Source organism: Zalophus californianus, chromosome 11 (genome assembly GCF_009762305.2).
Source record: "Zalophus californianus isolate mZalCal1 chromosome 11, mZalCal1.pri.v2, whole genome shotgun sequence".
Classification (NCBI taxonomy): domain Eukaryota; kingdom Metazoa; phylum Chordata; class Mammalia; order Carnivora; family Otariidae; genus Zalophus; species Zalophus californianus.
The window spans coordinates 86,755,313-86,767,951 of record NC_045605.1 but is presented as its reverse complement, the minus strand read 5'-3'; the positions used below and the strand labels follow the sequence as shown (position 1 = coordinate 86,767,951).

At 39.2% G+C, this 12,639-nt stretch overlaps 1 protein-coding gene across 4 annotated transcripts in view; it reads left to right on the top strand.

The window, feature by feature from the left end:
- ABTB2 (ankyrin repeat and BTB domain containing 2) overlaps positions 1-12,639 on the top strand; it is a 226,094-nt gene that overhangs the window by 11,304 nt on the left and 202,151 nt on the right. For all 4 annotated transcript variants that reach the window (XM_027581369.2, XM_027581370.2, XM_027581371.2 and 1 more), the window contains one exon: positions 947-1,102. In XM_027581369.2, the coding sequence (XP_027437170.2) occupies positions 1,018-1,102 (85 nt within the window). In that variant the 5' untranslated portion in view covers positions 947-1,017. The remainder of the gene's footprint in view (positions 1-946; positions 1,103-12,639) is intronic.

The window sequence follows — 12,639 nt, the reverse complement described above, 5'->3', positions numbered from 1 at the left end:
TCTAGGAAATGAAAAGCACATCGAAACATTGTCATTACAGCCAATGTTTGTAGCAAACACTCCTTCCCTCCAAAGCTTTAGAAATTTGTGGTTGTAGGGCCAAGAAGGCTGAATCATAATTCAATGCAAATATGTCATTATTTCATACTCTTGTGGCTCTAAAAGAAACAATGACCTGGGGGGTCAAAGCTAGTGACTCCCTGAGAGTCCAAGCCATATAGTTGGACTGAGGACAAATGTAGCTGTGGGAAGCTGGCTGCAAAGGAAGCTTAGAAGGAACCAAAGAGATAAGGGTGAGTTGATGGAGATTAAATAGTCTGCCCTCATCAGAGAAAAAAAAAAAATGAAGGAAGTAGGGAGGATGGGGGGGGTGGGGAAGACAGAATGGAAGGGAGGGAGGAGGGAAGAAAGAAAATTTGGGAAAATAAACAGTGATCAAGACTCAACTTGGAAATACTAAGGAAAGTACTATTTGTCCAGAATAAAAAGATGGGATTTGTTCCAGCGAAGTCCTGGAAATGGTGGCTGATGCAGGGATTAAAATGGAGAGGTAGAGGGGGCAAAGTCTGACTACAAGAGACCTTTCCACTTAGAAAACGTCCTATTTAGAACAGCACCTGCCTAAGAGACAGCAGAGAGGAACATTGTGTGTTTGTTTCATCATAACTGGTTTTCTGCAGCTGCAACTGGTTAGGACTATAAAGTTGAGCCCCAGGCCAGCCTGACCTCAGGGCATCCAACTGCAAAGTATTTCTTGACCAATGAACCACAGGTCATTGTTTACAGGACCAGCATACAGGTCTGTGGATTTACTCTTTCCTATCCAGGTGATAGTTTTCAATCCCCTCAGTAAAACCACTCAGTGAGTTTCTTCTGTAATAGATGTTCCATTGCCTGGTAAGTTAAGAAATACTTGACTTTTTTCTTCCTTTTTTTTTTTTTACAGAAGAACATGAATAAGAAATATAAGCGATGATGTGTAAATGAGCAAAAGGTGACTCTAGTCCCCAAAACTGGATGAAATCTGGAAAGAACACGCTCCTGTTTCCCAGCCCCAAGTGTGGGGGCAGGGCACCTGAAAAGCTGCAGAGAGACAAGAATGGTAAGTGTGGTCTTTGTCAGTGTAGTTCTTGGATCCTCGCCACCACCTCCATCCCAACACCTTTGATTTCCTCATTACAACAAGGGTGGAAAAGTGGAAACCCCTCCCTTCCTGCTGGAGCTGTCAACACAGCTCTTCTCTTGCAGCTCAGATCACTGCTACCAACAACACCGTAGCTTGGCATTGCTTCTAACAAACCCCATCGCAGTGACTATGGCAACTGCCACCTCCTCTTCTTTGCTTGTCATGGCCTCCAAAAACCTTTTACTACTCAGCCAAATACATCTCCTGACCTCTGCTGATATTCCCACCATATAAGGAGACCAACATCCCAGTTTTGTCTGGGACCGAGGGGTTTCCAGGGATGTAGGACTCTCGGTGCTAAAACAGGAAGGTCCCAGGCAAAGCAGAATAGATTGGCATCCCACCATCATAGTGGTCACCATTGCCACTGCCGCTGACTTGTGTCTTAGAATTCGAGGTGGGAACAGTGGAATCAGGAGCATACTTCTGTCCTAAGAAAACCTAGTGGAGTAGCTTCTTCCTCTGCCTTGAGGGTGCTCTGCTGGGTCCCCTGGAGAAACTCACACAACTCCATTTCCCTAGATGGAACTATGCAACCCTAGAAAGCTGCCCTTCCTCTCTGCAGTCTACTCTTTGTCCATCCCGCTCTCCCTAGTGCCCTTATCTTCGAGGAGGACCTACCCTCACAAGCAGAGTGATGTGGCCTGTACCTATAACTTACTGTGATTTCTAATATGTGTGCAGTGAGATACCATGTGGATTTCTCACTCTTTTTTTTTTCACTTTAAAATCTGCTAATACGTTATGCTAAATGCTACCAGGTAGGTTACTTCCAGATAAGTATATTTGCAGATTTTTTTTTTAAAAAACCTGAAATCTTTTGAGGAGAAACTTCTTAATCTCACCAAAAACTTTTTTTTAATCAAAATGGAAATGAATTTGCTAGTTTTTATAAAAGCCACACATGCTCATTTCAAGCGCTTTAGAAAACAGAGAAAGTCATATAAACTTAACCAAAAATATCATCCCAAATCCCACCACTCCAAGATAACCACTGTTAATGGTTTTATCAATTAGATGAAATTAATATTGTGTATGTCCTTCTAGTTTTATCAATGCATATATATGTGGTTAGATATAGAAGCCTTTAAATAAAAATGAAATCATATAATATATACGTTATGTACAAAATTGTGCATATATGCATAATATATTTCTTTTCATTTATTAATATGCCATGAACATCTTTCTGTGTCAGTAAATAATAAGCTACATGATCATTTTTAATGGCTACATGGTATCCCACAGATGCTTACTCTAGGTGTTCTTTAGCTGGAGTAGGGGCAGCAGAAATTTCCCGAGGAGAAACTGTTAAGAAAGCATTTTTCTTAGAGGCTATCTCCATTTCATTGTAGTATTGGCACCTCTTAAAAATCTTCCATAATTCCAATTCCCAAAAAAGTTTATAAAGTAGTCCATAAAATATCTAAAATTGTATCTTTTCAAAGATCAGCCAAAAAAATAAAAAGGAGATAGAAAACCCAGAGGTCTGGTCTAATAGACAATGAATCATGTAATATACACAGAAAAGAACTAAATAAAGAAGCTCGCAGTCTTGAAGGGAGCAGAGGTAAAAATCATAGAAGAAAACAGAAGGACAGCTCTTGAGGTAAGAAAAAGAAGGCAAATATGAAAGGATGCTCCAGAACTTGAAGATTACAGTACACAATACAGAGGAGGAGTACTAAAAAGCAAAACAAAGGGATAAGAAAGCAATGCAAAGTACAAATCAATACTTACATGTTTTCTTAAATCAGAACAAACTTTTAATTATGACATGATACATATTTAATATTTTGGTTGTGATATAATTCATATATATGTAATGAATAAACATTATTATAAATAATAATAAACACCATGGACCCACCACTCAGCCTAAAAAATCAAAACATTACTAATATGGGTAATGTCTTTTGTATATCCCTCCCTGACACCTTCCCCCCTCCCTCTTGCTTGCCTTTATAGTTCAGCCAAACACATATGTTCTATAAATATTTGGGGAACAGGTCCTGCATATTTTTAAACTTTACATAAATGCTATCACATTGTATGTGTTCTTTTGTAAACATGAATCCTGCCCAAGCTGAGTCCATCTGTAGGAGATGGGATGGAGGTATGTCTGATAAAGTACTGGGGCAGGCAAAAGGAAAGACTCCTTGCTTGAAGGCTAAGATGTCTCCTATTAAGAACTTAAGTTGAGTGCACTATCAGGAGCCAGAGTTTCTGGACATGTTTAGTAAACTGGTAGCAAGGTCCAACACAAATCTCTTTGCAGAGGTCCTGAGAAACCTCTTAACAGAACAACTCATCCTACAAGAAGAAAATCCAGGCATGAACTGCAGGATCCAGGAACAAAACCTGAATTATCAAAGAGAAGTGGCGATTCTAAATATAGCCTGGGAGCTGTGAGGCAGACTTTGGGTGCAAGTTTAATTCCAGTGGTACTGCAAAATAAAAGATTATTCTTTCTCTATGTTCTGTAACACACTAGAGCCCAGACAACACTGCTTTAACATACCACCAACAGACTGTGACAAAGGAGAGAGAGCCATTCTTTCTCACTCTGCCAAGGTCAACCATGGCCTCAGGAGGGCTCAAGATGCACAGCAGGAGGACATGGGGAAGCCAGTGGTACCACCAGAAACACAGAGAGTTCCCTGGCCCCTAGAAAAGTGAAGTAGCAGCATGCCTGCCTGTCAGCTCAAGTATCATTTCAATATATGGGGACACTGTACTGGAATTGTCAAAATATTTGAAAGAAAAGTTGGTAGAGGTTTGGACTTCCTGTATCTGAGAAGCTAGTGAAATTGCAGTATTGATGGTAATGTGCCTCCATATTCATCCTTAGGCTCGTGAGGTCTGAGGAAATTTCAAGTTATAACAACATTAGCAGATAACCCAGGGTAGAAGTAAGGTACTGCATGGGGAATGCAGGGATACTTCAGTTTGCCTGGAACTTAGGATCTCTGGAAGTTACTGGAGGATGTCTGGGAAACAAGGCTCCTCTCAAGTTCTATGGGACCTGGAAAGCCAGGCTAAAGGGCATGGACTTCTAAGGCTTACTCAGTCCTGCTGAAAATGTTTTAACACACAGTGGCATGCCCAGCACTGTGTTTCAGGAAGATTAATTTGTCAGCATATAAAAAGAGGTCATAAAATGGGGAGAGTGGAGATCAGAAGAGCAATCATAAGATCACTAGAAGAGTCCGGATAAAATGAAGGAAGCATGGTGGCAGTGGGATAGATTCTAGAGCGACCGTAAAATAGAATCGATGAGGACTGGGCACTACATCCAACACATCATTAAATGATGTTTGCAAATCATGATAAATGATGCAACTCGAATATATATGAAATTGCTGAAGTTTAATGCCTTTGAAAGTGAAACCACAACAGCACCTAGAAAATACGTCATTATGCAATGTCAGTGTTGTGTAACTATAGTACAAAACCCTTAACAGATAAACACATTCTTCACATACATCCAAATTTTTCCCTTTTTATTTATCTAAAAGAAAAAATGTCCTAGAAGGAGAGACAGGAACATGTCAATTTCCCAGACCTTCAGATTGCTAGCCTGGTCATATGAAGAGAAATCTGAAAATCTGCTGTGCTTTATTCTAAAAAATCTGAGAAGCCAGACTTCAAGTGTCATGTCTCCATCCAGACTGTGTGTGTTGGGGATTTGAGTCAGATTTCAGCGGGGTCCCCTGATCACATGCCTACCGGACATCGACATCCATGGTCAGAACTGCTGTCCCACAGCGCTGCAGGCAAGGAGACTATTGTAAGTGCTGGCTGTGGCACCTATGGCCCTATGAGTAGACTTCAAGAGGAGGGCATGCCTAGCATTTTCCTGACAAGAGAGCCATGAGCTCTGTTTTGAGATGGTGGTGTCCCCCATTTAGAGAAAACAGATTTATACACTGGATGGTTCATTCTAAGCAATTCCAAAGAGATGAAGGAGAAAGTGGCCTCTCCAATAATGACCCCATTCTAGCAACTCCTCTCCTGTTGGAAAGCAACCACCAAATCTTAACTGAACGGCCAATGCCTACTAGCCGATCCAGCACCCCTCTGACCTGTGTCTCAGGATTATCACGTGTGAGTATAAAGAGTATGTGGCAAGGTGCAGGAGGGGACAACGCTTTTAACTTCCTCTTTTAACTTGTTTGAACATTAATACATTTATACTTTAGCCAACAGGGTTTTTTGTTTGGTTGTTTGTTTGTTTACTTTAGAAGAACAACCTGTGCTGCTTATAAAACAGGATGCAAAAAAATAAAATGTACAAAAAGTGAGAGTCCTTCCCCTTCATGACCCACTCTTTTGCCAGACTCATCGTCTCTCTCTCTCTCATCATACGGTACATACTAATCTGAAAATTGCTTATGTTACTCGAACATACCTTAGGACTATGCTTTTGTGTCAATATATACAACTTCACCTTGTTCTTTTAGATCCCCACGTAATGTTCTATAGGCTGTGCACACCATAATGTATTTAACCATCCCCTAGTAATAGACATTAGATAGTCTCCAATGTTCATTTTTACAAACAATGCTGTCATAAGTCTGTCCTTGACTGTACACTTTTTTTTTTAAGATTTTATTTGTTTATTTGACAGAGACAGAGACAGCGAGAAAGGGAACACAAGCAGGGGGAGTGGGAGAGGAAGAAGCAGGCTTCCTTCTGGGCAGGGAGCCCGATATGGGACTTGATCCCAGGACCCTGGGATCATGACCTGAGCCGAAGGCAAACGCTTAATGACTGAGCCACCCAGGCGCCCTGACTGTACACTTTTGTGTAATTTTATAAGTCTTCCTGTAGGAAGAATTCTTAAAAGTTGAATGACAGAACTCCTCTCTCCTATGCACAACACTCCCACTCTGGTCAAATTTCCATCACACACCAGACTTCAAAGTCAGGCACCCACTGTCTCTCTCTCCCCCACTCACATCCACTTCCAACTTTCTTTTTTCTTTTTTTTTTAAGATTTTATTTATTTGACAGAGAGAGACACAGCAAGAGAGGGAACACAAGCAGGAGAAGTGGGGGAGGGAGAAGCAGGCTTCCCGCAGAGCAGGGAGCCCGATATGGGGCTTGATCCCAGGACCCTGGGAACGTGACCTGAGCCAAAGGCAGACGCTTAACGACTGAGCCACCCAGGTGCCCCCACTTCTAACTTTCATCTACATGCTGCCCCTAGCTGATTTCACTGGAGGCATGCCCCTTTGTTTTATGCTCAGGGGATCTGGCCAAGCAAAAAGAAGCAAGAATTCATGTCATAAATATAAAACAAGCTTTCAAAAGGATGGTCTGAAAAGAGCCTACTGAGAAATGGTGGATAAGGAAGTGGTACTCTGAGATCATAAAGTAGACTGCACGTCTTCTCAGAGTCCCCAGTAGTTCTTAGTTTTGACTCCTCGTCTCAGTGCTGGGTAGGAAGAATTTCTACATATTTTAGTAGAGTTTCTTTCCTAACCAATAGCTCCTTCATTAGGCAACTTGTTCCAGGAGAAGCAGACGGGCTAGTGCCGACGGTTGGCGATACATGTTTTGAGATTCCTTTGGAAGCCACATGTCATTTAATCCCTGCAACCATCCCAGGAGGGGTAGGTGCTATGACAGGGGCTCAGCAATGAGGAGGTAACTTGCCCAGCTAGTGAGTGAGGCCCAGGATTCTGAGACAGATCACCCTGACACCAAAGCCCACGTTTCTTTTACTATTTGAGAAACTTTCCGTAGTCTTACTCCAGACCATTTCCTCCAGATAAGTGGTTAGGCGAGCTCCTTGCACAAGTGCACCACCTCCCTAGAATCCGGAAGAGAAAACTATTCAGTTTCTGCTGGGTTGGAACATGGTCTGTTTATTTCTTGAATTATTTTTGTCTTCCAACCTTAGGTAAAATATCAATAAGCAATAGAAAACCTTCAGTTGAAATTGGCCCATGGGAAAGCAGAGACTGAGTAAGATACAGCTTTGTCTCTAAAAGTCCTTTACTCCTTACAGCATGTGATAGAACATGAAGGCAGAACCCAAGTTCAACTGAGGACTGAGGGATGGGCAAAGCACCACCCATTCTTAGGAAAAATAAATTATCACACTGAATGGTAGAGTTGAAGACTGACTAATCTTTGGTTACTTGACCTTGGAGTAAAGCAAATGGAAATAGGTTGAAACTTATTTTTTTTTGAAGATGTGTATTTCCAGAGAAATTCATGCCTAGCAAACAATAAGAGCCTGTGATTATTTAGCCATTAAGGCAATCCACAGACTCTTAAATCCATGAGGTATAAAATGATCTTGTTATTGATACAGCCCCCCACTGAGAGCTTTCTCTCCAAAGCCTTTTTATTTTTTATTATTTTTTAAATTTATTATTTTTAATTCCAATATAATTAATGTACACTGTTATAGTAGTTTCAGGTGTACACTATGGTGATTCAACAATTCTGTACATTACTCAGTGTTCATCATGGTAAGTGTGCTCTTAATCCCCTTTACCTAGTTCACCCAACTCCCCCCCACCCAGGTGCTTTCCCTCTCGCAATCACGGGTTTGTTCTCTATATTTGAGAGTCTGTTTTTTTGTTTGTCTCTTTTTTGCTTTGTTCATTTGTTTTGTTTCCACATGTGAGTGAAATTGTACGGTATTCATCTTTCTCTGACTGACTTCTTTCACTTAGCATTTACCCTCTAGATCCGTCCATGTTGTTGGAAATGGCAAGATTTCATTCTTCTTTATGGCTGAATAATATTCATATGTTATTCATATATATATATATACATATACCTTTTCAAATTAGTGTTTTGTATTCTTTGGGTAATAGCCAGTAATGGAATTACTGGATTATTTGGTAATTCTGTTTTTAATTTTTTGAGGAATCTTCATACTGTTTTCCACAGTGGTTGTACCAGTTTGCATTCCCACTAACAGTGCACAAGAGTTCTTTTTTCTCCACATCTTCACCAACACTTACTGCTTCTTGTGTTTTTAATTTTGGTTGTTCTGACATGTGTGAGGTGATATTGTGGTTTTGATTTGCATTTCTCTGACAATTAGTGATGTTGAGCATCTTTTCATGTGTCTCTCAGCCATCTGGATGTCTTCTTTGGGATAATGTCTGTTCATGGTTCCTCCCATTTTTTAATTGGTTTATTTGGCTTTTTGGTGTTGAGCTGTGTAAGTTCTTCATATATTTTGGATAGTAACTGCTTATTGGATATATCATTTGCAAATATATTCTCCCATTCAGTAGATTGTCTTCTTGCTTTGTTGATGATTTCCTTTGCCATGCAGAAGCTTTTATTTTCACGTAGTCCCAATAATTTATTTTTGCTTTTGTTTCCCTTGCCTTGGGGAGACATATCTAGAAAAATGTGGCTATGGCTGATGTCAGAGACATTACTGCCTATGATCTCTTCAAGGATTTTTATGGTTTCAGGTCTCACATTTAGGTCTTTAATCCATTTTGACTTTATTTTTGTTTATGGTGTAGGAAAGTGGCTCAGTTTTATTCTTTTGCATGTTAGCTGTCCAGTTTTCCCAGTACCATTTGTTGAAGAGACTGTCTTTTTCCCATTGCATATTCTTGCCTCTTTGGTCAAAGATTAACTGATGATCTAATCATGGGTTTACTTCTGGGCTCTCTATTCTGTTCTATTGATCTGTGTGTCTATTTTTGTGCCAGTATCATACTGTTTTGATTACTACAGCTTTGTAGTATATCTTGAAATCTGTGTACTTCCATGTTTGTTTTCAAGATTTCTTTGGCTATTTGGGGTCTTTTGTGGTTCCATACAAATTTCAGGATTATTTGTTCTAGTTCTGTGAAAAATACTGTTTGTATTTTGGTAGGGATTGCATTAAATCTGTAGATGGCTTTGGGTGGTATGGGCATTTTAACAGTATCTGTTCTCCCAATCCATGAGCAAGGAATATTTTTCCATTTGTTTGTGTCACCTTTAATTTCTTTCATCCTTGTTTTATTGTTTTCAGAGTACAAATCTTTCATCTCCTTGGTTTATTCCTAGGCATTTTATTATTTCTGGTGCAATTGTAAATTGGATTGTTTTCTTAATTTCTTTTTTTGCTACTTCATTATTAGTGTATGGAAATGCAACATATTTCTGTATATTGATTTTGTGTCCTGCGACTTTAGTGAATTCAGGTATCAGTTCTAGTCAGTTTTTGGTGGAGTCATTAGGGTTTTCTATATATAGTATCATGTCATCTGCAAATAGTGAAGGTTTTATTTCTTCCTTACCAATTTGGATGCCTTTCTTTTTCTTGTCTGGTTGCTGTGGCTAGGACTTCCAGTACTATGCTGAATGAAAGTGGTGAGAGAGGACATCCTTATCTTGTTCAGATCTTAGGGGAAAAGCCTTCAGTTTTTCATCATTGAGGATGAAGTTAGCCATGGGCTTTTCATATATGGTTTTATTTTGTTAAGGTATGTTGCTTCTAAACCTACTTTGTCGAGGATTTTTATCATGAATTGATGTACTTTGTCAAATGCTTTTTTTGCATCTATTGAAATGATCATATGGTTTTTATCCTTTCTCCTGTTGATATGATGTCTCACATTGATTGATTTTCAAATACTGAGCCACACATACATCCCAGGAATAAATCATACTTGATCATGGTGAATGATTCTTTTAATGTATTGTTGGATTTGGTTTACTAATTGTTGAGGATTTTTGCATCTATGTTCATCAGAAATATTAGCCTGTAGTACTACAGGCTACACTACAAAAATGTAGTGTTTTTATCTGGTCTTGGTATTAGGGAAATGGTGGCTTCATAGAATGAATTTGTAAGCTTTCCTTTCTCTTCTATTTTTTGAAATAGTTTGAGAAGAATAGGTATTAAGTCTTTTTTAAATGTTTGGTAGAATTCAGGGCACCTGGGTGGCTCAGTCGGTTAAGCATCTGCCTTCAGCTCAGGTCATGATCTCAGGGTCCTGGGATTGAGCCCCACTTCAGGCTCCCTGCTCAGCGGGGAGTCTGCATCTCCCTCTCCCTCTGCCCCCCCTACTTTCATGCACAGTCTCTCTCTCAAATAAAGTTAATCATTTTTTTAAAGATTTTATTTATTTATTTGACAGAGAGACAGTGAGAGAGGGAACACAATCCCAAATAAAGTTAATCTTTAATATATAAATATTTAATAAATAAATAAATATGCAATTTTTACAGTTGTTATATCTTCTTATTGGATTTTTCCCTTTATGATTATGTATTGTCCTTCTTTGTCTCTTGTTATAGTCTTTGTTTTAAAGTCTATTTTATCTAATACAAGTATTGCTACCCTGGCTTTCTTTTCACCTCTATTTGCATGACAAATATTTTTCCATTCCTTCACTTTCAATCTTCATGTGTCTTCAGGTCTGAAATAAGTCTCTTAGAGGCAGCAAATAGATGTGCCTTGCCTTTTTTTTTTTTAATCCATTCCATTACCCTGTGTCGTGTGATTGGAGTATTTAGTTCATTTATATTCAAAATAATTATTGATAGGTACATACTTATTGCTATTTTGTTACTTGTTTTACTGCTGCTTTTGTTTTTCTCTGTTCCTTCCTTCTCTTGCTCTCTTTTCCCATGGTTTGCTGGCTTTCTTTAGTGATATACTTGGATTCCTTTATTTTTTTGCATATCTATTACTGCTTTTTTTTATTTGTGGTTACCATCAGGTTTATATATAACACCTTGTGCAAAAAACAGTGTATATTAAGTTGATGGTCTCTTAAGTTTGAATCCATTCTTTTTTTTTAATTTTATTTTTAAGTACTCTCTACATCCAATGTGGGGCTTGAACTCACAACCCTGAGATCAAGAGTCATATGCTCTAACAACTGAACCAGGCAAGTGCCCATGAATCCATTCAAAAAGCACTAAATTTTTACTCCTCTCCTCCCATATTTTAGGTATATTGTGTCATACTTTATATCCTTTTATTTTGTGACTCCTTTGACTGATTTTTGTAGCTATACTTAATTTAATTTTATTTATTTTTTTAAATAAGTAAATTGGCTGTGGAATCCAACATGGGGCTTGAACACATGACCCTGAGATCAAGACCTGAGCTGAGATCAAGAGTCAGATGCTTAACTACTGGGTATTTACCCCAAAGACACAGATGTAGTGAAAAGAAGGACCATATGCACCACAATGTTCATAGCAACAATGTCCACAATAGCCAAACTGTGGAAAGAGCCAAGTGAGATACCCTTCAAAAAATGAATGGATAAAGAAGATGTGGTCCATATACACAATGGAATATTATTCAGCCATCAGAAAGGATGAATACCCAACTTTAACATCAATATGGATGGGACTGGAGGAGATTATGCTAAGTGAAATAAGTCAAGCAGAGAAGGTCAATTATCATATGGTTTCACTTATTTGTGGAACATAGGGAATGGCATGGAGGACATTAGGAGAAGGAAGGGAAAAATGAAGGGGGGGAATCGGAGGGGAAGACGAACCATGAGAGACTATGGACTCCAAGAAACAAACTGAGGGTTTTAAGAGGGGAGGGTGGTGGTGGAATGGGTTAGCCCAGTGATGGGTATTAAGGAGGGCACATATTGCATGGAGCACTGGGTGTTATATGAAAATAATGAATCATGGATCACTACATCAAAAACTAATGATGTACTGATGGTGACTAACATAACATAATAAAATAAAATAAAATTGAAAAAAAAAAAGAGTCAGATGCTTAACTGACTAAGCCACCCAGGCGTCTCTGGATATACTTTTTTACCACTTTTGTGCTTCCTAATTTTCTTACTCCTGCTTATGGTCTTTCCACTCAAAGAGTCCCCTTTAACATTTCCTGTAAAGCTGATTTAGTCATGATGAATTCCTTTAACTTTTGTTTGTCTAGAAAACTCTCTCTCTCCTTGTATTTTGGAACAATAGCCTTGCTGGATAGAGTATTTTTTTTTTAAAGATTTTATTTATTTATTTGAGAGAGAGAGAGAGAGAGAGAGAGAGAGAGAGAAACAGCATGAGAGGGGAGAAGGTCAGAGGGAGAAGCAGGCTCCCCGCTGAGCCGGGAGCCCGATGCGGGACTCGATCCCTGGACTCCGGGATCATGACCTGAGCCGAAGGCAGTCGCTTAACCAACTGAGCGACCCAGGCGCCCCAGGATAGAGTATTTTTGATGGCAGGTTTTTTTTTTTCTTTCAGCACTTTGAAAATATCACACCATTTTCTTCTGGCCTGCAAAGTTTTTGCTGAAAAATCAGCTGATAGCCTTATGAGGCTTCTCTTGTATATACCTGTTTTCTTTTCTCTTGTTGCTTTTAAAATTCTCTCCTTATCACTACATTTTAAATACTATGTGTCTTGCTGTGGACTTCTTTGGGTTGATTTTGTTAGGGTCTCGCTACATGTCCTTGATCTAGATTTCTGTTTCCTTTCCTAGATTAGGGAAG